Source organism: Colias philodice, chromosome 12, assembly GCF_061535455.1.
Source record: "Colias philodice isolate Cphi_HAF_F1 chromosome 12, ilColPhil1 Martin Lab GWU primary, whole genome shotgun sequence".
Taxonomy (NCBI): domain Eukaryota; kingdom Metazoa; phylum Arthropoda; class Insecta; order Lepidoptera; family Pieridae; genus Colias; species Colias philodice.
In genome coordinates, this window is record NC_143097.1 from 4,432,618 (window position 1) to 4,460,102 (window position 27,485).

The 27,485-nt window shown below is 36.2% G+C and overlaps 1 protein-coding gene and 2 long non-coding RNA genes across 6 annotated transcripts in view; 1 reads left to right on the forward strand and 2 right to left on the reverse strand.

Annotated features, from left to right (window-relative positions):
- The window catches only part of LOC149483913 (uncharacterized), a 227,323-nt gene that overhangs the window by 140,539 nt on the left and 59,299 nt on the right, over positions 1–27,485 (reverse strand). The window lies entirely within an intron of this gene.
- Positions 1–27,485, forward strand: part of LOC149483922 (uncharacterized) — a 188,253-nt gene that overhangs the window by 12,100 nt on the left and 148,668 nt on the right. The gene's annotated exons all lie outside the window — the stretch shown is intronic.
- The window catches only part of p130CAS (Serine_rich_CAS and FAT-like_CAS_C domain-containing protein p130CAS), a 55,366-nt gene that overhangs the window by 4,427 nt on the left and 23,454 nt on the right, over positions 1–27,485 (reverse strand). For 3 of the 4 annotated variants that reach the window (XM_089701448.1, XM_089701449.1, XM_089701451.1), the window contains 3 exons: positions 3,372–3,512; positions 1,890–2,030; positions 709–1,011 (listed from right to left, as the gene is read on the reverse strand). In XM_089701448.1, coding sequence (XP_089557574.1) covers positions 709–1,011; positions 1,890–2,030; positions 3,372–3,512 — 585 coding nt within the window. Of the gene's footprint in view, positions 1–708; positions 1,012–1,889; positions 2,031–3,371; positions 3,513–5,453; positions 5,602–27,485 lie in introns of those variants that run through there. The other variant, XM_089701447.1, reaches the window with a different exon arrangement.

Consider the following 27,485-nt stretch of genomic DNA (forward strand, 5'->3'; position numbering starts at 1 on the left):
TTTGTTGTTGTGTTTTTTTTAATTTTGATTATAATTTCCTATCATCCGCTTCCTCTTCCGCTTCCTCATCCGCATCCTCTTCCTCAAAAAAATATCCTCATCCTCATCCGCATCCCCTAAATTTGCGTTTGAAAATTCCTCTTCCTCCTCCTCTTCCTCATAATCACTTCCTCAACAACCCTAATATCTAATACACTGGAGATTTCAGTATGAACATTAACTTGTAACAAGAAAATATGGCCTTGAATGACGCCTGTATGTTTTTTTATCCCTTTCTCACCCACCAAAGTCATATTTTCTTGTTACAAGTTAATGTTCATACTGAAATCTCCAGTGTATTAGATATATAAGCTTCTTGGTCTGAACTAGTCCTTGTACCACAGAAAACTGAACACTATGGAGTTTCTTGCCGATTCTTCTCCATAGATACTGCTTTCCGAATCGGTGGTAAATGTTAAAAATACTTATGTAATGACGATTCGAAAGTGCTACTAAATAGTAGTCTAATTGAATAAATAAATGTTTCGAGTTGAGTTTGAGTTGAACAGTTACTACTTTTGCTAACTAAAACTCGGAGAATAATTTTGTAGCAGCTAACTTACAAATTTTTGGAGAAAATGTTAGATCATTTCGATATTGAATAGATAAAACTTAATATACTTCTACAGAAAAAAACATACACAAGATATAAATCGAATCGAAACTCACTTGTAATCGTTCAAGCGCTTCCAACGCTGCATCACAGGGCAGAGGTAGAGCGCGCGACCGCGGCACATCGTACGTGCTGGACGCAGACGCGGCTGAATGTACTGAGCTCCCTGAATTCGCTGAAGCGCTTGACGTGGCTGAGGTTAGCGAGCCGGTGCCGCTGCAGGCTGAGTCAGCGCTTGCGGGTCGAGGGGCTCTCGGGGCGTCGTACCAATCAGCCGTAGGGCGGGGACAGTCGTACGTCCCGAGACGCTGTACGGGCATGGGTGCTCTGGGTACATCGTAATGTGAACATTCTTCGATCTGGAAAAAAATATATTTTTATAAGTCACTCTGTCATCTGGGTAGGTAAGCGGGAAGCTAACCTTAAATTTATCTTATCTAAACAGATTATTATTATTAGAGGCCTTTGTCCAGCAGTGGACGTCCCACGGCTGAAACGAACGAATGATACAGATTATATGTATTATGTATTATCATTGAGATACAAAAGGTTCAATAGTATTCAATTACATTGCTTTTCCTGTAATTTCATGTTTAGCATTTAGTTTTCCTGTTTATTGCGTTTAATGACGTATTAATTAGGGTGTACGTGATCAAATACTGTCCGACATCGACGCGTCGTTATGGAATTAAAATATAAGTAACTACGTAACTCAGTTTTGGAAACTAAACATAGGCGAATTTCCTTTTAAGTGTTTATAATCATCCATTGTTATTCACACAGCAATTAGTACCTAAACACAATTTATGACACAATGTTGTTATATGATGGACTTTTTCCTAAAATATTGACTCAAATATAATTACGGGTTTCAGTCAAAACGCTCTGACGAGGAAGTTAAACTCTTTGCGATATTCATTAGTGAATTATCAGTTTGCTTATTTCTGTCCAACACTCTATTTTAAAATAAATGACTCTTCATGGCAAATTTTTTCGACCTGTCTTCTTGTCTTAATTAACTCAATATAATTAAATGAAAATTACGGCCCTGTGTAGTAAAGCACTCATGAAATTATAGGCCCTTAGGCCTATAATTTCATGAGTGCTTTACAAGGAACTTCCAGAATCAAACAGCACTTACTAATTTTTAAAGAACAGAAAAAAAATCGATTTCTCATCTTTAAACAATTATTTATAAGCAATGCTATAATAATAAATATCAAAATTCAGCACTTACTTTGGTAAAAGCTGGAGACTGTTGAGCCGGCATTGGCTGATGAGCGACTGGCGCGGGTGTCCGCGTCCGCCGCCTCTGTGTCGTGGAGCTTGCATCGAACACTCCGGCCACTATCCTCAAACGGTTGCCTGGACATATTCCCTGGAAAACATTGTTATTTCAGTCAATTATAAGTACTTAAGAAGCAGGTTGTGTTGTTACGTTTACTTCATAAAAGTTAGACCAATTTATAATTGTCAATATTCTTGTCTAGAGTACGGGAAATGGTTGTTATTGAAAGGCAAAATAATTTGATAATTTCATAATATTCACAACTTCACACGTGTTTTTAGGTAAGTATCTACCAGGATACTTATTATTGTACAAAATAAGGTAAGAATTTATTTTCCTTGTTATAAGATGAGATAGCAATTTTAATCAAAAACATTATGTACCTTTACTTTATTTTAACAAAATGTCACGCAATTCGAAGTAAATTAAAAAACTAAGATATGCACAAAATAAGAAGTATTTTCCGGTGATGTAAATGAAAAATCTACGTTCAAAGGTAGCAAACGAAAAGCAACAAATAAGAAGGAACCACTTATGTGGAAAATATAACTTTTTGGAGAGCTTTTGCGGTGAGCAGAAAAAGTAGCGACGTTGGCAAGTTAGGGCCGGCGCCCACTGCCGGCACGGCGTGGCATGGCAGGGCAGAGGATTTTATTACTAATGAAGTTATTTTGAATCTTATTTCAATCAGTTTAGAATTCAAGTTACTTTATTTCGATGCCACGATGCCGCGACGTATCGCAGGATGCTGCAGCATGACGCGGCACGCCGCAGGATGCGGCGGCATGACGTGTCTTGCTTTGGGGTCGAGGAATTATGACTGCTAGCTAGTTGAAATAAGGTTGAAACTTATGCAGCATTAGTGGGGCTTTTAGCAGGATGCCACGGCATGCCGCGGGATGCCATTGCACGCCGCGGGATGCTCTGCCGTGCGATGCTGTGCCGTGCCGGCAGTGGGCGCCGGCCCTTACGATTAAAACAACTCGTGTTTCTCTTTAAGTAATGTATTAAAGAAGCGTTGATTTAATTAAAATTTTGTAAGTAGATTGCTAATTTTATACAAGTAATAACGTTTGTCTTATATTAATACAAATATATTTACTGAATCGTTTTGAAATATTTTCAACGTTAAGTTTATAAGAAATAACTTCATTCCACTGAAATATTCATTGAAATAAATAGGACATCATTTTAATTTAATTCACCACGAGGACGAACTTTTAAACATCTAATTTCGTACCGGTAAGTTGTTATTCAGGACAATGTCTTGCGGTAAGTTCAAGGAACAATAGAATGGAGTTTCTTGCCGGTTCTTCTCCGTAGATACTGTTTTCCGAATCGGTAGTAAATGTTAAACTGTTATGACGATTCAAAAGTGCTTCTAGAAGTCTAATTGAATAAATAAATGTTTGATTTTGAACAGTGTTTTACCTGTCTGCCTCTTAGTGAGCAGAGCCACCAGCCCTCGCTCCCTCCCGTGTTCTGCTCCAGTACGGTGAGGAGGTCGCCTCGTCTGAATGCCAACTCGTCTGGTGACTCCGCTATGTTGTCGTACAACGCTCGCGCCATGCACTGTAACAAGCAAAAGGTTTTGTTAGTTGGATATCATACAAGGTTTAAAGTTAGTAAGAAATAATATACAAACAATTCGCAATCACGTATAGAACTTTTTTACAAAATGTTAAAAATTAAATTTAGAGAGTCCAAAAAAAATCCAATCTACTTAAAAAATTTTCATGTATGAAAACCACATGATAAATATACACACTTTATTGTAATATGTATAAGGTTTGCCGATTTCTTAAGATGAATGAGAATAAAATTATTCATAAAGCTCTAAATATTAACGCGAAAGATTTAATAAAATATCCCTCTTAAATTTCCTATGCAAGAGTGGTCTAACTAGCTTCCTCATACGGGAAATTTGAATACCTTATTATAAATTTAAGACGCAGGGTTCGTTTGTGCAGCTATTTGAAAGTAGGTTAATGGAAAATTTAAAGTTGTTATTCTTTGCGCTATTTTGCAGAGTACAAAGTGCTAATGAGAAAGAAATCTGAAAAGAAATTTTCTTCAGTATAAAACACGGGTACAATGTTAATATTTTAAAGAGTTGAGATAAAATAAATGTTTTCTAGAGAGGGTGCCGCTACCTATAAACCTAGTTGTCGGTTAAGTGATTGCTTAACCGACAGGAAAGCTCTGGAATTTACTCGATCGCAACACACGTACAGTGTGCACTCTCCCGTAGTGCTTCGTAAATCTAGATTTATTAGTTGAAGAATTGAGTATCAGCTCTACTTAACCTAAATACTTTCAACCGAATGGCAAAGAATTCTTCGTGAATCTTTAAGATTTCAGTGGAAATGTTTTACATGAATGAATTTGGACGCATTTCAGATTTTTAGGCAATTTGATAAATGGATTGAAAATGGTTTAAATTACTACTAGAATAATAATATAACCATCAATATAAATTGCGTGATAAAGTCACCGACGCACGCCAATTTTTCGAAACATTTTTGCACAAAAAAATAATATAACGTACGTAATTTATTGATGGCCTATAACTGCATAACGAGTAACATCCGAGATTTAAGATTTATTTGTAGGGTTAAACGAATATACACGCTATTATTAATAGCCTGTTTATTAACATTTGACACCTTTGCACCCTCTACCAGGCGCACATGTTTCGCATAGAGCTTTCAACGGCATCTATTAAATTTACATCCCGGCAGTACGGTAATATGATTTACCGAATCACTATTACATTTATGCAGAGACAAATTTATTAAATAGGCAACTCATTACAAAATATGCTTCAATGTTTTATTTTAATAACAAATATATAATATATTTTTAGCGAACAGGTACCGGCGGTACCGTACCGCACAATACTTCTTTAATTGTAATTAATTTCAGCACTGAATAAATGTTTATTAATTTTAATTAAAGGAATCTAAGTTATTTCTTATAATCTATCTTAACTACCAAAATAAGCCTTACCGTTATTATAGGCAGACAATTAATAATTAAATTTAAAAAATTAATAACTTTCAGTGTCCATTGCATATAACATTCATATACATTTCTAAATAAAAGTAACAGAAGTGTATTAACATAAAGTAACGGCGTAACATTTGTAAGCCCGTCATGGCATCCCTATCGCGGGATAAATATTGACATGTACGGCACAGCTGCAGCGGAACATTGTCCCAAATCTGCCGATAATGACAGATTGCATTGTGCAACATAAGAGCGTGGGCGATGTTGGGGTAGGCCATGTCCGTTTCCACGACACAATCGTTTATGCAACTGATACGAAGGCTATCAACAAATGAATAGCGAAGATGCACTTAAAAAAATAGAGCGCACGAGTCTATGGGTAATATGGGCATTTTTTAGTCATCTTAAATTCTGCATGTATTATAATAAATATATTTAAAGTCATCCCATTTAAAAATTTAAAATAAAATTTAATATGTAATATAAATAGCCGTAATAACTAACCCCTTTTTTGGATGCCTTCCTTTGGCTAAAGCTTTGTCTGCTACATTTGCACATGTCACAAGGTTTCTTCCTCAGTCCTCGTAATAAACCAAATAATTTAACACTCATCACCATAATAATTATTATTAAAGCATGCGTTTCAATCGAATAACCACAATATACTGCACTAGTGCCAAACAAAACTCAAATATATGAATGGGATACATTCGAACTGGTTTGAGATGAGTCATCTTGCGTACGTCTAGTGACGTCTCACCTCATCTATATAAACATGCTTAATAATATGCTATTATTACCTTATCTTAACTGTAACATGTCCATTAATGAGAATTATTGAATGAACACATAGGTAGTATGTTCTATGTATAAAGTCGATCGTGGTTGATAGAAAAATAAGCACTGTTTCAGCGAAATTCGAATTGGAAGAACTCCAGAAAAAGAACTTAAAATATGTATGAAAGTTGTCGAATATTTTATTGTATTTACTATGTGCAGTATGTGTTGTATGCATAATCTGCAGTTCTCAATCATCTATAAATAAATTGGCGAGATCAATGATACCTTTTATTCTAATAGTATTCCTATTAGCTGATTGCAAACCGAACCATAGGTATCCCTATAAAGGTTGTTCCTATCTTTGTATGGTTCGTTCGTTGATCGTAAAGTATGACAAGGATGCTGCAAGACGGATTCATATGAATCACGGCGCCAGCGTTCGCGGAATCAATGCTATTTAGCCGTGAGTACCGCCGTTAAGTCGTATCGCACGTACCCATGGTCGATGAGGTCATTGACTGACTCTATTCTTTGATAAGGGAAACGTCTCAATGGAAGAGGGTAAAGAGGCTGTTTGTAATACAGATGATTGGTTCAATGTTTGTAGAATAACAACAAAAAAGCTCACTGTGTTATTATTTCAACTGGAAAAATGGCTATAACCACTATAACCAAGAGTCCAAGACATTATCATGCGATCTCTTGGAGATTGCAATAAAATACTAAAAGGATCCATTACTTTTTTCGTGTTCACTAATTATGTATATGTATTTCGTTTTTGTGATCCTTATTGAATCACAAATTATTTTTAAAGCATTTATATACATATATAAATGCTTTAAAAATAATAAAAAATAATCTGAATATATTTCAGAGGAGGTAAAAACTCATTTAAATAGCAGGTACCTATATAAATATTTAATAATTCATGAGAACCGAAATTATTTTATTTATTTTGGTTATTCATAATTAATTAAACATAAAAGGATAGTAATTGTAATTAAATGCATAATTGGTGCATTGGCGTATATTCGTTGTTGCATTTTGCAGAACACAAACGTCATAAACATCTTCTGCGAAGGATCAATGTACACTGTGAACTAACTTCCTGCGTTTGAGTATAAAACGTAAGGACAAACTGTTATCGGAGCTTTCTTAGAAGACCTTAGCAACCGTTTGCGGAAAGTGTAATAGGTAGAATAAATAACCAAATACTCGTGAAATAAATTATAAACAAGAAACCTAAATGCGTTTGGCATAAAAAAAAATATATGTATGTATATGTATAAAACATGTTGCGGTTTGTTTCAAAGAAAACAATAGTTAGGTATCTCAATTCCACAATACAAAACTTTTCTAAACAATAATAATATCCAAACATCCTTAAATACTTTTTTTTATAATAATGCAAGTTTTAATAACAACTGAGAGCACAACATAACAACAATTAAATAAATAATAAAAATAACAACAATTACTGCTTTAACGTACTTATGATTTATGATAATCAGGTGCATCAATAAATTTTTATGCATCAATTAATATTGATAGTTTCCATTATTAATATAATTTAGGCATTTGTAAAATATATCATTTTCTTCTTTTTTCAAAATTAATTGGTATGATAAGCAGAAATACTGTTATATAATATTATCAAACATTTTCATTCGTGTTATCTCTACCAAGATATACCTACCTACCTTTTGTAGTAGGTTACTTGTTAGTTGTTACCCACTTGCAAACAATCATTCTTTGTACTATTTTATAACCTTAATACCAAGGTTTTATAAACAAGAAAATCATATTTATTTGTAACAATGATTCGTTACAAAACAGTTCATAAAACCACAATTTTACTGAATGATTAAACACAGTTTGTTTTGCGGTTATTTCGTTTGCTAATACATTTAAATAGATCTATTAAGAATAAACAACTTCTTATTTGAACCAATAGAATTATTTTTAAAAGGAAAATTTTGTTCATTGCATAATATTTTCCTCATATGGAAACAGTAATCGGAAAACTGTTTATAAATATTTCCAAAACATTCAATGTATATTTGGAAACTCTTCTTGCTAAATTCAAAAGTGCACATAAAAACAGGCATAAAAAAGTCACGATGGCTTGTCCAGTCATCCATTTCGACGCCCTAAGTACGCCGCCATATGGCGAGTCGAAAATCAATGAGAAATGGGGTCTCAATGGCGGGCGGTGACCTACGAAGGTCGGTCTGCTGTAGTACGCAAGGGAATAACGCATGCGTACGTCGATCAAATAAGTTTTCCTATTTAATATGGCTAAATATACATTGATAAAAGACATATTAGGGAATGGTCGTCATTTTGATCAAAAATGTCTTAGGCAAATTAATCTTTATTTAATTCACTAACAAATTCACTATATTATCACCGAATAGACAAGCAAAATTTGCATATCTAACCGGGTCATACGAATCTCTCTGATTGAGAGGCTAGATAGACAGTAGACTCAACGGAAATTTTAGCAACAACCCAATTTAATATCAGACTAAAGTTAGCTACAACTCACGCATAGTTATAAATTATAATCTAATAAATGGAACAAAATAATATGTACCTATATGTAAATGAGGATAGTACAAACTACCTACGCATAGGCGAACAACACACCACAAAGGCAGGTCAGCTGTACATAATTAGTACCTAGAGTGAAACATTTTCGCTCATTAAGCACTGGCTAACTGTGACCGAAATAGCCTGGTAACGTTCGATGTAGACTTGAAATGAACAATAGAGCATACACGAAATTGGTCTGCAATTCGATACACGATCCGGCAGTACGCAATTTGGCAGTTGCCGTTTTCAATCTTCTGTTAATACATACTTTTATTTTGATTTCAAATGAGTATATTTGATTGGTTAGCAATTAATCAAATAAACATGTAATTTGTGAATTGAAACGTAGTTATCTTCAGAATGCAAAAATATGTTTGTATAGATAAATATATGTATCTATAATCTATAATCTTCTTATATATAAAAATGAATCGCAAAATGTGTTGGTAAGCGCATAACTCGAGAACGGCTGAACCGATTTCGATATTTCTTTTTTTATTATATTTCTTGAAGTACGAGGATGGTTTTTATGTAGAGAAAACGTAAACATGTACCACGGGCGAAGCCGGGGCGGACCGCTAGTATATATATAAAACTCAAAGGTGACTGATATAGTGATCTATCAACGCACAGCCCAAACCACTGGACGTATCGGGCTGAAATTTGGCATGCAGGTAGATATCATAACGTAGGCGTCCCTTAAGATAGGATTTTAGAAAATTCATCCCCTAGGGGTATGGGATAGGGGATGAAAACTTATACCATGAAAAATTATCTTTTCCACGCAAAGCGAAGCTGCGGGCAACTGCTAGTTTTATAATAATGTAGTTCCAAAAATATTTCCAATCTCAATTTGAAAGTTATATTTAAACCGCATCTTTTAGATACATGTTAGCCAAAAAACCGGTTGGGTTAAGACATAATACCTATTGATACTTATTTTTTAGAAAATACAATAAGCGACCGCGTTTCACGTTTAAAATCAGGAAATACGGACAACCGACTGACCACTTAAAATAGTCATAAGCGTCGAAGCCATTTTAATATCACGTCATTGATGTAGACGGCGCCAGACATATCATTTACAGACCGCATACATTTTAATTAATATATTCCTTTTTATTTCAAAAGTATATTGAAAACAAAGAACGCAAGGACTTTATGAAACAAGTAACCATTTTCCAGTGTGTACAATGCATCGTTAACCAAAGCTGGACTATGATTACGCTGTCGACTAACACAAACCGAGGAGGCTAGTGAATATAAACATTGCATTTTAAAATCTCTCGTCCAGTTGTTTCAAAAGGTTAAGAAAAAGAAACAACAGAGACGTTATGCCGAGAAAATTTGAGTGGAGTCGAGTGCACGACTCCCGTGCGCTGGTCGCTTCGGTCTGAATGGCAAAAAAACGTCCACGTTTTAAATACATTTTAGCGACAGTCGAGTGAAGTTATGTAGATTGAGGGCGGCAATCAGAATCACAGATGACACGAGACGCATACGAGTGTCGCATAAGTAGCCATAAAAACGCGACCACTTGTAGAAACTCGAGAAGATAATCGCCGGAGATAATGAGTTCGTACACATATGGAATTGCATACATGTCTATGTGAGTGGTTTGTGCTTATTGCAAAAACCACTCGAGTGACACCTCATATGTAGAGTAAGGAACCATAATTTTAAAAGTTTTACGTACCTATTTAATGTAATTAAATATAAAATTTCATTATGTGGTAACATGTAAATTGTAGATATCAGAGAAATTAAAGATAACGAATCTATTGGTATTCCATTGGTATTTTTAGTGTCACTGCGAAATTCATTTTGTATCGAGGTGCAAATATTTTACAGTGATGGTCTCTACAGTGGCAGTAGCTTGAAATGCCACAGGCTTTTGAACTGAAATTGTGTTTAGATTCACTGTTTTGTGCAAACATAGACAGCGTAACAATTGTGTATGTTTAAGCCTCATACACAGACTATAGATTACACTCATTATAATAGAAATACACTTGAATAAGCTAATGAAATAGTGGTCCTATTAGCTTTTACACATAAAAATTATCGTTCAGAAAAACAAAATATAAAAATAAATGTATATTATAGTTACCAAACATAATATTATAACTAAGTAATGTTTTTGAACCACTATAATACACGTGCCAATTGTTTTCTAAAACAAAGCAATTCTATTACGCCCCGCATTATAAAATATGTCACATGCACAAAGTTCCAGATTAAAATTTTAAATTGCTCTCAATTTATTCATCAAGGGAATTGAATAAAAACATTGCAGCACCAAGTTTGAGTACCGAGAGGGGTCGGGTTGAAAGGACCTCCTCTCCGCCAGAGGGTGAAGCCGAGCGAATGCGAAAATAGTGATGCAATTCTCAATCAATCTCTATAGATAAGCGAGTGTTAAATGAATTTAAATTTTAATCAACGTTACAAAAGGTTTCAATTTTTCATCTTGCTCTCCCATCTCTACATAAAACGTTTTATGCAACTGAACTTTGCAGATAATTTAAATGTCGTTGTAACGAAAATGATGCCTTTCAAAAATAGCATTTTATGCAATGAAAACAAATTATAGTGCCGGTACATAAAACGAAAGCTTATTTTATGTGAAATGGAAATTAGGGCATTTTCAAAATAATTATAACATAAAATTTACATAGAAGCATAAAACAGTTGAAGCAGCATGGTTATGACTTTAAATAAAACTTGTAAAGCGCTCGCCAACAGTTTTACGAACAATATAAATAGTATAGAAATTGAGAGCAGGGGAACGTATTCAACCTGATGCATATTACGAAATAGCCAATCAGTAATTAAATAAAACGAAAACAGTAATCGCTTCCCTCTGTCCTCTTTTCTGTTACCCAATTGTGAATGATGCCAACCGATCGGACACTTGTAGCTTGCTGGTGTCTGATTTGGATGTCAGCCAAATGCTTCCTATACTTTATGCTCAAGTACCTTTTGAACTCCATTGCGGGTTATTGCTGGTGACATCGCTCGGTGTTCGAAGCGTTTGTGCAAGATGTTTCAAGATTTAGAATGTTGCAAGATTTGTAATAAACAATTCAATGTGTATTGAATAATTGAATATATCTTATAAGTACATGTTTTGGGTTCAAATAAAAATCTTATAGTTTATAGACAATGCATAAGTGTACTAAAAGCAAGTCTTTCCACAATTGAGCAAAGTGTTATCTTCTTGGTTATCATATTGTATCTACGATTATGATAATTACATAATTATGATTACTATTTTACATTTCTCAACATTGTAAGACGTAGTATAATCTCGTAATTACAAAACGCTTTCATATGCTTCAAACACGAATGTTTCATCCAATTGATAGAGCACGTAGAGCACAGAGAGTGTTAGCCCTTGTTACTGGCGGCTCACAAGTAGCAAGTTGAACGACAGTCCTCCAACGAAACAATTTCGTTGTCCCAACTGCTCTCTGACACTTGAGTGCACTGTGCCTGATTAAAACTCGTCCGGTTCATTCTCTTCGCTTTATTTATTTAAGCATAGCGTAAACCATCTCTTTAAATACAATATTTGTTTGAATAATATTTTTCCTTTCAAGTCCAAAATATTTACACTCCTCTGGACTATGCAAACAAGGCATAAGCTTTAAATGAAGATACTTCTAGACTTTAGCTTTAAAAATGCTTAAAGCGTTACATTTCACTCGAATATGATACCGGAGGTGACGAAACATGATCGCGATGGACTGACCCAAAAAACGTTGCCTATAGATTCCGATTTCAATAAGACGTCCAATAACTTATTTATTTGAGACATTACTCAAAATGAATTATATGAAATGATAATACATATTTATTGGTGAGATATTCTCTTGTGAATTGTGATGCATTGGCAACAATGTAATGGATGGTACATTGAAGATATTTTACGATGTCGTGACTTGTTGTTGCAATTTTGGGATTGAATAATAAAATAAGGGGTAACGTAGGAACATAGATTTAGCATTAGATGGGCTAGACAGTGCTGTATTATGCATTGAGTAGCACCCTAGGGGTCTAGACGAAGCAGATGTTTCAAATTGTCCGAGCAATAAATGGTTATGTAAAAAAATGTATGTACGTACTTACTTATATATAAGTAAAATATGTAGTAAATGTATTAAGTATATTATAATACATCAATTGAACGATTAAATTTCATGTCTGATTACATAGATCGTCCATAGATTTTAAATACTACGTACCTACACGGTAACGGCAAATTTATTGTAAGTAAAGTCTCTTTGTCCGTACCTACTAAAGTATATTTTCCTATTCAAATACCAATCATGATCAATATTAAATACCAATTGAACTATAGAATTTCCTCAAGGTATCACAATATCCGCCGATAGAATGTCCATTAATATCGAACTTATATTGAACTATCAATCTCAAGATTATTCCGCTGCCTGAAGCGATTTAGATTAAAGCTTTGCAACTTTGAGGTGAAGTTTGGAAGCCGGTGTCGGCAGACAACTTAATGGCACCTTAGAGAACATAGTTTCGTTCACGACACATATTGCGTGCATATTATAATAGTTATAAATTACATGCATATGTGCTAATGAAAATTACTATCATTTATAATGCAGTTAGAACTACAACCATATTAGTTCGTACTCTATATATATAACAGTCTAAAGTTTAATGTAACTCTACTATATATTTTATTAATAGAGAATATATATATACTACTCAATATAATTTAGAGTAACTGAAAATTTGTTCGTATTTAGAAGTAGGGGCTTGGAATTAAATTTATTTTACGTGAATAGTATAAACCAAACACGAAAATTTAAATGAAAATGTTCAAACACACGCCCGCTTTTCAATGGCGTTCAGCGGCAGCCACGAGCAAAGTACTTTTTAAATTAACAGGTTCTATCTGCATTCAATCCGACTCATTCATTTAGTCCTACTGTTCATTTTTAATCATTTCCTCCCTCAAATAAGCAGGTTTCTGCTTTCTGTACAAATAATTTAAAATCGAAATACTCACAACGACTTTTCCGAAAATATTCCAAGTAATCCATCTGTTATTTTAAGAACATAGATTAAGCACTATTGAACGTCTGCCGAAATAGAAATTCCGGATTGTTTGATCAGCAAAAAACGACATTTCTCTTTACCGAACATCCACAAAATGATTTTCCGAGCCGTTACAATACGGCGTGTCTTCTTCGCTCCCCCGGGCTAGGCGTCGTCTCTTGACAGGGATAAATCCTGCGCCACCCTCGTTTTTATATCCACTCTATATAGCTAGACGCGGCCAACTCATTACTGTAGTTTTATTCCCCTATTGCACAGTCAAACAATGCTATAAAAAATAGGCAACCATCATTTCAAGACATAAAAGGCTATATGTGAACCCTCTTAATAACAATTGAAGATCGGAACACATATAGGTTTACTGCCCCATTGTTCTTTGTCCGAAAACCGTTGTAATTAGCGTCCCCATCCCGATAGCAACAAAAAGGTGCCTTATTTAGTTGCTCGGTCATGGGGCTTAATGAAGTTATCTAATTTTGTAGCAAAGTTTCAAGAGATATTGTTCTGAGCGTAGGCTTGTACTGATTGTGTAAGTTTTACAAATGAATGGGCAATTGTCTCAAGTATAATGCGTTCGTAGTGTTCAAACAATCTATTATAATGTGACTTATTAATTTACTAATGAGTGGCATTGTCTTCTCAATGTTACATTTCAAATCTTTGTTTTCTTCAGCATAAGAAAAAGTACAACAGATTTAAATTTTAAAAGAGAGAAGTTGTATATAATTGGATGCAAGGAGGCACTTCAGTCCCCTTTCTGTCGTAGATGCTTGTGAAGTCATTCCGAACCACTGCAATTTACCACATTGTCACATTGTCTTTTACCGTCTCAGTTGAAACGTGGCTCGAGTGATATAAGACTTGCTATGATTCCTCGCGTTAGAATGTGGTTAATACTTCTAACAATTACAGCATTCACTACCTTTGTACGTCAAATAGGTACCAGTAGACAAGATGAGTATATTCATTGATTAGAAAATAAAAATGCATTGACTGTTATTAAAATAGAATTTACGATATAGTCTATGTTTAGTAATTTGATTCATTAAAATATTAAAACTTAATAAAAACTTGTGTATGAAATGTCCAATTATGACATAGGTACATACTAAATATCTTACAAGTAGTTTAGGTGCCAAGATATAATATTTTGTCTAATATACTATATGAGATCAATGAATGTGATAAGTCGCTCGTTTTGGTACTCTGCAAAAGGAAACAAGACATGTTGACAAGTTGATTTATAGTCATGTTATGTATGGACTTCTGTTTGACCATCATAACATTATGTTGTTGATTGCTAATGGAATATTTATTAAGTGACGACGATATAAACTTATATTAAGCAGTGTGGATGGGAACTAGTCTTTAACTAGTCTTTTAATTTTTAATTATGTCGTCATAGACTTTCATTTTACGAACGATAGAGTAAAAATTATTTTAATTAATTAATAAACTTATATAATAAATCGCTTTTTATATGTTTAATAACACAGATGGCAGTAGATAATAACAAAAGTCTTATAACTTACTGTATAAGAGCCGTAGCTGGCGACTTATTGATAAAGAATTAGACGGTAGACCCTTCTTAAAAGTACCCACTTAAAGTCAAAAGAGTTCCAATATTCAATGAATTCTAAAACCCGCAATTTCAAATCACTCCAGTTCATTTAATGGTAGGGTTTTATTTGCCTATCATACTTCTTAGTTCTTATATAAAAAAGAAGAGAATTTATTTCTGCCATTGTTCAGTAAGACATAATTTAGATGTTTCTAGATTAACATCTAAAAAAATCTCAGCACAAAATGATCTGGAAAACATTAACAACAGCACGATGTACATAGATAATGGTCGTATGTGTGCATAACATTTGTAGTACTTTCTTAACGTGTCCTCGCAGACTAACAAACATCCTGCGAGACGATAACAAACGCATTTGAATTTCCTAACTCGATAATGGTCTGCCGATACGGGCGTGCGATGGGCCTGGCATGTCATTACTCCCAAAACGTCATGGTACTTCAATCCGCCAAACTGAGTCACTGTCGATGACATGTACCTTATATAGGTACTGGAAAATTTTACAAAACCATTTATTGATTTGTCTCAAGGGTATGGCGGATTGGCAGACTGAATATGATTATGAATATGTGGCTAGACAGCGTAATCGTGGAATAATTGGAATAAGGTAGGTATACGTTTTCTTTTTCTTATATGCTCTGGAACGAAGTGGATTAAGTAATTGCTGAATATAAATATATCTACAATATCTATATCCTTAAATAATCGCACGCATTCTAAGTTGTGTCTGTGAATGAAACATATACGTTTTATGCAATTGCTGTTGTATACATTATACATCTTACATCTATGATATAATCTACTTAGTACATACTATTAATCACTTTAAAGTGAGTTAATTGAATATCGATTAATCGGATCTATATTAAATAATTGATAAATATTCATTTTGTCCCGGTGTCTGCAAGACATAACACCGAGAAATAGATTGCACTATGTAGTATGTACATGAAATAAATTATTGAGGAATTAAATAAATAAATAATAATAATAGAGAAAATTTTTTTAAAGACTGTGTGTGACATGACATGTTTATGCATTAGTGATCAACAAAATTTATATTATAACCGCATAGAATAAATAATCTTATGAGTCAGCTTAGTGACTTATGTAATAGATAAAGCTCAAAAATCACTTTGCTGACTACAATCTAACATCCCCTACGCCGGGGTTTAGGGATGAAATACGAGGGTTGTGACGCAATTGTAAAGACCTCAGATATCTCTTATGCAAATGTAGCAGAAACGCGCTCAAGAGTATCTTTAGCCGAACATAAAAATTCGATCGTAAACATACTTTCGAGGCTTATAAACCGCATTATGAGCGGAATTGAAATACCAATGGTAACACCCATAAACATTTAAGACCTCCCATACGGTTTTTTCATGTCCAGAGAAGGAGTGTCTATTGTTCTTCAAAAATGCCAAAACGAGAGATTCTAATCATCGTTATGGAATGGAATGGTCCATAAAAGACGTAAAATATGTATAGCGTTATGGTCATGATAAATGAAATAAACGTGCATGTAATCGTATTCCGAGTCCCCTAGGCCTGCACTTGCCGAGTCTATTCTGTGACGCTCACACGAATAATCCCCTCAACAGAAGTATTTGCACGCGCCAGCATTATTGATGACAGGCTCTACCATAATTCCTATGACATTTGTGAAGGGTAGGGTTGCATCACACACATTTCTTACATTTTCACATAATTGTTATTTATATGGTAATGCGGTACGTTACTAGTTTCTAATTGAATATAAAATGTATGGTATTACATGATCGGCGCCAGCGGTTTGTAAATGACTACCGCTATAAACATCTGCATCCGTTGCAAATGCGTTAAACCTACTAAAGTAAATCACGTATCCGACCGTGCTGAATTTATACACTATAAAGGGTAATATTTAAATGTTTATTGTGGCCCTTACTATAAAAGCGATGACAAAACATAATGGCTTGCTTTGCTATAACTTGATACTTTATTTCATACGCAATTGACAGCTGCCTAATAAATTAACAATTTTTCATTCCTTATTTAGTATTTCCACTGTTATTAATTTTCTATCATTAAATTATTAACCATCAAAAATTTTTAGTAATTAAAATTAATTTATAGTCCGTCAGATTTCCCGTCCCAATGATTAATTGATTAGTAGGTATATATGCAGAACTAATGTCTAATGGTGGCATATAAAATAGAAAAATAATCCTTGTGGGAAAGAATTCATCAGCCGATACAACTGCGCTGATAACTTAATTATAAACAATAAGAATTAAAATAAACAAAATGGATCTTTATGGATGCCATGTTATGTGGTAATTAAGTTTATAACCCCCAATAAAACTGGTGGAATAAGATATCTTTAGAGATACGAAGTATCTTCGGCCTACGCATCGGACAAACCAAACCTTAATTACTTTACTAATTCAGCATTAGAGGTAATAACACGTATGTAGTAGTGATTAGATTGAACAAGTTACACCCCACAGCAAGATCATTTTATGTTATGTTTATAACACGTGTTCGATAGATAACAATTTTTAAAAGGTATCATGACTAAAGTCCAATAAAATTTAACAGTATATCGATTACTGAAACCATTTATTATAACCTTAATTTACATTACTGTATCTTGAAGTAATCTTTAATAATCAATTACTCAAAGCCTGTTAAAATGCTATTTTAATCAATATTGGATCTATGACACAATTAATTAGAACATGCAGGAATGCTAGCAACGCCCCGTAACTAGATACGTAGAGCACTTGCCTCTTATCAGAAATCGATTTAATACGCCTGTGATACGGAATTGTAACTATATTAGGTTCTCAATAATCCAGACAAGCTTAGAATGCGATGCCAGATTATTCCCGAAGCATCCGGATTGCAAGCTATATAATATATATCTTCATTCATTCATTCATATAGTATTAGAAGGTATATTAAATGCTCATAAGAATAGATTAGTAATATTTAAGGACAATCGATTATGAAAACGTTTTTTTCTTAAAATACATCATATCAAAGTCGACCAAGAATTAACATTTTGTTATGAAATTCATATGTATTATTGCGGTCACTGGCTAAGTGGGGGTTCCAGATTATCGGGGTTCTAATATAATACTCATATTTTAAAGATAAGTAAATTGAATTAATTATTAATCTTACTTAAGAGCAAAGATTAAAAAAAATATTTGAATGGTAGAGTTACATATGAATTTATAAATAACTATATCTATTTATACTGGGTCGACCCGGACAAAGCGGCTTACTAGATTTATACGCATTTATTTGTATAAATTTAACTTTTTCATAACTTTTTATACCTATCTTTATTTGAAAACAACAGTTCACATGTCTCTAGGTGCGCTCTATGTAACATAATACTACAGTGCAGTAATGATTTTTGAATCAATCCATTATTGCGTTGTTTTTTTTTTTTTTTTTTTTTTTTTATTGTACAATAGGGGAGCGCTTGGCCACAATCTCGCCTGATGGTAAGCTGAGATGTGGCCTAAGATGGAGCGCGCTTCCCTAAAATGTACCTGTTCACTCTCCTCTTGAAGACCTCCAAATTGTACTCGTCGGGGAACACAGATTCAGGAAGCATGTTCCAGTCCCTAGCGGTTCGAATAAAGAATGACGATCCGAACCGCTTTGTCCGGGTAAATGGAACGTCAACCATGTGGCGATGCCTAGAATCTGTGCGCCTCGACGAACGATGGAAAAATGGGGATGGCGGAATTAGGTCGTGCAATTCCGCAGCGCACTCTCCAAAGTGTATCCGGTAAAAAACCGATAAACTTGCCACTCTGCGACGGTGGGCGAGGCTCTGGAGTTTTTTGCCTACTAGCTCATCGTCGTTTATTAGCCTCTTGGCACGCCTCTCTATCGCCTCAAGTGTCTCCAGCTGGTATTTGGCAGATCCATCCCAGAGGTGAGAGCAGTATTCCATGCACGAACGGACCTGTGCTTGATAGAGGTTGAGCAACTGTCCCGGGCTGAAATACTGCCTCACCTTTGCCAGTATACCAAGCTTTTTTGAGGCTACTTGGGCTTTTGATTCAATGTATGAACCAAAGTTGAGAGTAGGCGTTAAGGTGATACCAAGAAGCTCGAGGTGGTCAGTTATCGGTACGGATACACTTTGGAAGGACGGAGTTAAGTTGAATGGACTCCGTTTAGCGGTGAATAGACACGCCTGGGTCTTGGTCGCATTGAACTTGACCAGATTGGCCTCGCCCCATTCGGAGACTGCCTGTAAGGACAAGTTCATGCGTTCGACCATCGCCTCCCGTAGAGACTGGATTTGTGCCGTACTGGCTCGCGCGCTGGATGCGTATCTCTCCACAACGGTGCTATCGTCTGCGTACCCATAGATACCGGGTTTCAGCAGATCGTTAATGTGTAGCAGGAATAGTGTTGCGGAGAGAACTGATCCCTGAGGGACCCCGGCATTAATAGCCAATTGGTCGGACGAGCAACCGTCGACGACTACTCGAATCGACCGGTCTCTCAAGAAATCTGAGATCCATGCGCAAAAACCAGTAGGCAGACCGTACGATGGAAGCTTGCCAATAAGACTATCATGCCAGACCCTATCGAAGGCCTTCGAGATATCGAGGGAGACTGCGAGTGCTTCACCATGATTCTCGATGGCCTCACTCCAGATATAGGTGGCATACGCTAGAAGATCCCCAGTGGACCGATTTCGGCGAAATCCGTATTGGCGGTCACTGAGTAGATCGTTCGCTTCTAGGTGTGCCATTAGCCTGCTGTTCAGTACACGCTCCATAGTCTTGCAGAGTATGGACGTGACTGAAATTGGCCTATAATTGGAGGGGTCGGCACGACTGCCTTTTTTGGGCACAGGCTGCACGTTGGCAAGTTTCCATGATTTCGGTACTTTTCCAGTCATCATCGAAAGGCGAAAGAGGCGTGTCAAGACAGGAGCGAGCTCAGGCGCACAGGTTTTAAGCACTATGGCTGGTATTCCATCAGGGCCACTAGCTTTGTTCACGTCAAGATTTCGCAGCGTTTTCAGAACCTCAGTCTGACGGATGCGAATTTCTGGCATGCTCACCTCGCATCCAGGTAGACTGGGAGGTTTGGCGCTTGCGGGATCTAGACGTGAATTTTCTGCGAACAGGGTAGCTAGTAAGTTCGCTTTCTCCGTGGCAGTGTGAGCCAGCGACCCGTCTGGTTTCAGCAGTGGAGGAAGTGAGGGGCGGCAGAAATTCGATTCAACCGACTTTGCCAGGGACCAAAACGCTTTGCTACCAGAAGGGTAAGAAGCCAGTTTGTTCCCTATACGGCTAACGTGGTCAAATCGAGCTTTCCGTAGAGCCTTTTTGCAGGACTTGGCGGCCCGGTTGAAGGCTTTCTTCTTCTCAGATACGTCCTTGGCCTTGCGGTGTCGAGCATCAGCCCAGGCTAGATATGCTTCATGTTTAAGCGCTTCAGCGCGTCTACATTCAGCTCTGAACCAGGGTTGAGCTTTGCTGGACGTGGCTACATCGGAGAATGGAATGTAGTACTCCATTCCCTGCCGCAGCACATCAGTCACAGCATCCGCACAGGTTGAAGGGTCTTCAGAAGAAAAGCAAACAGGCCGCCAGGGATAAGATGCAAAGAAAGAACGCATCTCGTCCCAATCTGCTGACTTGTATCGCCACACGCGCCGAGAGCCCCTGGGACTGGGATCGGGCGGCGAGTAGACAGATACAGATTTCACCAGACAGTGGTCGGAGCTGCCAAGCGGCGATGAAATCGCTACCGAGTAACGGTCTGGATCGGTTGTCAGCAGAAGATCCAAGCAATTGGCTGTATGGCTCTCAACATCAGGAACCCGCGTCGCTTCATGAACCAGCTGGGTGAGATTTAACGCTATAGCGAGTTTACGCGTCTCTCTCCCAGCGAGGTCAGTGCACTGGTATGGGTATAGCCACTCCTGGTGGTGGGCATTAAAATCCCCCAGAAGCACTAGCTGAGCGGAAGGGTATTTGTGTTGAGCAGCATCCGCCGCCTCACTTAGGTACTCTGTGAGCCTGATCGTCTCCTGGTCTCCGCTGTGCGCTCGGTAGACACAAGCATAGATGAGTTTCTCTAGGCCTGTGTCCACCAGCATCCAAAGTACAGAGAAATGGGGGTCTTCAAGGTAACGGAGACGCCGACAGCAGATGTCGTCACGTACGTACGCGCACACACCTGACCGAGCTTTAAAGTTATGCTCCAGGGTGTAGCCGGGATACAATAGGTACGCCTGATCAGACGGACATCTAATCTGCGTCTCCGTGAGGAACAAGATACAAGGCTTGCTAGTCTCTAGGTGGAAGTGGACTGCAACGAGGTTGGAGTGTAGACCTCTGATGTTAGTGAGGTCTACTTTCAGCGAGAGGGAGTGCTGCCGCTGTACAACGTTTTTCTTGTACCTTGTCTTTTTCATTATTTTAATGGAGAGTGAAGTAGGTGTGAAGACGGCAGTGAATCGAGGCGCTATACTTCTAGACCTGAGACGCACATTCAGAAGCTACACTTATGGGGACTAGTCTGGAGACTGCGGGGACGCCCGAGCCCCCCCAAGGATGTCCATAGGGCCCTCTCGTCCGGTCGCCAACCGGCACTATGGCGCATCTTGGGATTTTTCGCTAGTTGGCGGGGCAGCCTTTCACATGTGGCTAGCACGCTACTTGGGCCCCCTACTGACTAGCGGTCGGCCAGCGGTGAACCGTGCCTCGGATCCCGCTACCCTCCATGACTAGTCTCCAGGTGCAACAACATAAGTGTGCGTCAAATCGTCCAGGTTGTATAAGCGCAACTGATTCGACCCGTCTTCACATGGGCTACATCAGCTTCATCGTGTCGGAACGCGGACGCTTGGCGACACGGCTTCAGCTGATGGGTGGTCATTATAGCCGCGACGATTGTCTCCCACCATGTCACCTGATTAGCACCACCCAGGGGCCACGTGTAGGGTATCCATACTCCGGGTAAACTCCTACGGACGAAGGTGACTCGGCCCCCGGCGTTGTGTTATTTATCAATAATTGTATTCAAATATTAATCATAATACACATTATGCAAGCAAATAAATTAATCTCAATGACGCACTGCGTCTGACCGTCAACGATGCTCCTATACGCTAGGCGTTTAAAATAGGATAGTGTTAGAATGAGAAGCGTTGACACACTGATTTATTACAATTGCTTCAACAAACACTGTGCTAGTGTGGCTATTAAAGGAATTGGTGTTGTAGGGATGGCACAAAGGATAGAGATTCGCGTGATTGTGTGGAGGCGCCAGTGTTGATAGCAAGGCACCCTACGACCTTGCGCCCGCGTCCGTCGTCGCGACATGACGCTAGGGACGCTCTCTCGAATCTGATAACACGGAATGGACCTGACTTCCGATCTCATTTTATACTATAAATATTCGTTTATTGTTTATAGCCAATAAAACTATTTTAAGTGTATTATATTTAAGTGCGCAATGCGCATTGATGTTATACGGTAATGAATGGGTTATTTACGTCGAACTCTACATTGTATAAATACCTTATATGCGATAGTCGCTAAGTAAGCTTCAATTATAAAATACACATTTGAAGTGAATTTCTAAAAACACGCATTTATTTTATTTCATTCTTATTTAACAAAAATATAAAACAATTTAGTGACCATTTAAAACATTGAACTAAACTAAATAACCTTTAAAACAAAGTTAAGTCTAGCTAGATGCACAGCCCTGTATTAGGAGAATAGACAAGATCCGATATGCCGAATGCTAAGATACATGGCGCCTAAGTATGCGCCGGCGCACGTAAGTACATCTCGTCAAGCAACCAAGCTCGCTGCTTCGTATTGCACGCCTCATAAGCGAAGCGTTGAGGTGGGTACTACTGTCACTTCGCGCAAAACATCTGATTTTTCAAACTTAAAATGTCTTTATGTATCGTACATTGCACTTGTAAGATAATACATACACACACATATTAAGAAAAAACACTATTTTTAACGTTCATGATATTTTTGATGTCATTTTTGTTATTTAAACTAGTTAAAAAACAGTTTAAAAAAGTTCTGTCTTGGACGTCCGTGTGTCTGTATGTGCGGATCCTTTTTCTTGTTAACACGATAGCGACCGAAATACTTTACTAATCGAGTCTTTTTTTCTCTCTTACGCTTGAGTATGCTCAGGAATAGAACCCTTTCATTTTTCAGGGTCTGATTCGATGTGGTTTAATTGTTATTAAATAAACAAAAATAATAATTAATAAATATTTATTAAAAAAAAATTATGAGGCGTGCACTTTTGGATTTTCCAAATTATTTTTTTATATCTATTGGACAAATGCTATTTAAACCAAAATACTAGACTGGAACTTTATTATTTATACTACCTATTTTTTTAATATAAATTGAAGGTGACTCTACAATTACATATTTAGTTTTAAGTGCTTTGTTAATAGCATAAGCTTTTATTCTAAGGATCTCACAGGTAAGTAGGTAGCTCTATCTTCTAGTGTAGGTAATGATTGTATTGTATAGAGCCCCACCTCTATACAATATTTTTAATAAATCAACGTAGCACTAATCTAAATCATACCGCATCTGGAGTAAAAATAAATGGTTACCTTTAATACGACACTACATCATCCGATACATACACGTAACATGCCACTTGCGATACGCCAAGAGCGAGATTACACCTAAGATACAAATCCCTCCGTAAACAAAAGATTCTCATCGATTGTGTTCCTAATAACACGAAATTCCAAACCCTATCACCTTGTAATAGAGCATATTTTATCCGAAATACACCGCTAAGAAAGCTAAGTGTCTCATAAAAGAAACACCTGGAGGCGGCATAATCCTCGGACGCAGGATTATTTATAAACCTAGGGTTTAGATACTTTCTTATAAAATAAACAATGATGAAAGATATAGGCGTATTTATTAGTCTGACTTCGTATTATTATAGCAAATATTTTCTTTCACTATCTTCTGTTTATTTTAAAATATTGAAACTTTAAGAAATCAAGATATAGTATATATAATACAATTTGCAATTTATACAAATCATACATTATAAAATACAAGTATAAGGTTATTTTAAAGTGCAATTTGCTGTATTTGGAAATAAGTCAAACATCAAAATAAATGTCGACAAGTAAATAATTCTAATGTAAGAAAATGATAGTAAACATTCTCAATAAATCGATATATAAACACAAGTGCAATTTTAAGGTCTTAGATATTTCCTGGCGCTATTCCACCATCGTTGTTACCATATTTATAAAATCTTCGCCATTTACGGCACAAAGGGAAAGGTATGAACAGATTGATTTATTCCTTTGTGCTTGATCAGCGCTATTCATTAGCGATCACATATCCATCAATGTGGATATGGGTACATTGAGATGGCCTACAAAAGCTAATACAAAATTCCACGATGTATGATATTTAATGTGTACTGTCATACTATACATTAAACTTTTAAATGATGCAGAACAATTTCTGTAGATTCATGGTAAATATAAATAAATAAATCGCACATATTTTTAAACAAACTGCAATATCAAAATAGTACAGAATTTGAAGCTCACATGCAAGTCATCGGATAAACAGAAAGCTAGCGCGTTGATGAATAGTGCTTGATATTAAAGGCAACCATATTGCAAAGAACTCTACATTCCAAATGTATAAAGCAAGGATTAACGTTGATTTTTTATTCACACGCTGCGCAAATTAGGAAGAGGGATTCAGAAAAAAGTTCAAGAGAAAATGAGGACAGTTTTTAATTCCGGATACTGAGAGGAACTTATACATACGGTTGTGAATGAGACCCGAATCTCGATACGATTTATTCAAAACAACTTACATGTGACGTACTCGCGCTATGTATCGTGTATAGAATTCCCTTGTCGGCCGTGAGCGTGAAAACTTAATGTCTGAAGTACTAAAACTTGTTCTGAAGCTTACAGCACTTTAGCTAAAGTGTTAGAAACTCTTATCTTTGAGTCAAATTTTTACAAAGTTTACGAGAGCAAAGTATCTCTTTGGCAATAAAGAAATTACTGAAAGATGTAGATTGAAAATATATTATTTTGCGACAAAATACAACAGAAACGCTGATTGCTAATAATCTTATCTATTTCAAGGTTACCAAATGATAATATTAAAATTATACACTCCCTCACGTAGTACAATTTTTACAATCTTGATAAGATAGCCAACATTTTAATTTATTAGAGTAAATTACACGTTATAAATATATTTTATGTATGCGTATAGAAGCTTTATCTCGATGGTAACTAGATTACATGTTTGAGTAAGCCTTTGTGGATGTAAACAAGGGGCTGCAGTGTCAATAATGAAGTTAAAATAATAATTTCGGTTGGGCGATTTTCATTGGGCGCGATGCAAACGCAGCGGGGCGCCAGGGCGCGAGGGCGGTAACGAGATGAGCGGTCACGCAACGCTGTCCGCGAGAGATAAGCGACCCCTAGCCGAATAACCTCATAACTCTCTGTAATGTCGCAAACAAGTTAAATTAGCCCCATTCATATTAAATGTTAACTAACCTTAACGCTCTATTAAAACTAATGGACGATTTTACGATTTTAGTGGGATTATACAAACAAATTGGGTTATTAGGATCCATTGTAATTAGGTCACAACTATTCATCCTTTTGTATTAAACGATTTACGTATAAGTGGAATGGTTTTGTCATAATATATCTCGATTTTATTGAATATAAAAATAGATGCTTACATAACTACCTCATACCAATATTAGGTCACCATTGTAATGTAATTCCAGAAGATAAAAACAAATGTATGTAAATATATTAGAGAAAGGCATTGCCTCGGGCCTGGCAAATAAATAAAAGCAATAAAGCGGGATCGGCGCCGGGTTTCCAATCAGCGATATTGACGGATCAAAATCGTTGAAGCTATTCTAATCTTTTATTTGTTCGCACATGTACAATCTCGTTCATCACAATAGATGATCATATATATAATGTATTTCAGCAAAGCTGAAAATGAAACGGATATTCATTCCTCGCTCTTTTTCATACGTGATATTAAAGTATGTTCACTTTTGTTATCCCTAGGTAAACTTTGCGTCTTTGTTCTAAATCTCTAATAAATTATTTCGTTCAATTCTAAAATAAAATAAAATTACGTTCGTGTACTTCCAACTAGATTTCGGCGACTCCCCGTTTTATGATTTTCGAAATACTCTGATTTGCTTTCGAAAACAAAAGTAGCCCGACCTATTTACCAGCATAAATGCATATGAGCAAATGAAAATTTAGTTGAAGTCCAACCATTTTAAACATAAGCCGAATTATGACGACAGAGAGTCGAACATTAAAAAATATATATGTATGCTATTGTTACAAGTACTCTACATACTTTCAAATGCATTTGTCCTTTGTGCACTGAAATAGTGAGTACGTTGTCCTTATTTATCCCAAGGATTTGTGTTTCAGAAAGCTGTTATTTTGACATTTTATACTGAGATACATTATTTTTATATTTAAAGTTAATGCACTGCCGCTTGCATGCATTACAATAGTTATCGTTGACGGTTGTACTCCTAAACTCTCAACTGGTATTCAAATGTATATTGTTATTTTAGATACAACCACTCGTAGCAGTCACACATGTTTGAACATTTAAAGCCTATTTAGATACAGATAAGACAGGTCAGTCCGACTCTTCCTCGTACTATTTCGACTGTTTGTTTGACTAACACACAGATATCCGTTGTTGGATCTTGACCAAACATCTTGGGATTATTTCCAACTTAAATAACTGTGATGTAAAACAGCGACGTGTTATTGTTAACAAGGAAAACCTTAAGTAAATATATCTTCTTGATGTATTCTTCAAAAGTCTGTTCTTAGAATAGTGTAGCATTATTATTCAGAGCAATGATTAATTCTAATTCGGAGTTAAAATAAAGACTGTGTGATTAATTCTAATTCGGAGTTAAAATAAAGACATTGTTGAGCTTGAACAGTAAGTAATATAAATAATACTCATAAATTAATAGTCCAAATTATAGCTGCCCCAAAATCATCGTGAAGATTTTAAAATATCACTACCTACATTAAAGACTAAAGAGTCACCCACAGCCTGTACCAAAAGGTATATAATATAAAACTAATAGAAAATCATAGACCATCTGTTATATTGCATTCATCGATGAATAGATTGTCACAACTCACACCCATATCAGGGAAATTCCTATCGTATCGATCCTGCCTTTGTGTCGTTTAATCAATAATTTAATAACGCTGCCAACGCATACCCATAATAGATTGTATTCTTTGACATAGAATGTTTATTCTACATAGTATACTAAGAACATTCCACTATGTATATGAAAAAAACATGAATATAATGTATAAACATAGGGCTCACCATTGGTCATCTTTACTAGACAACGCAGAAAATTTGAGTAAGATTTCA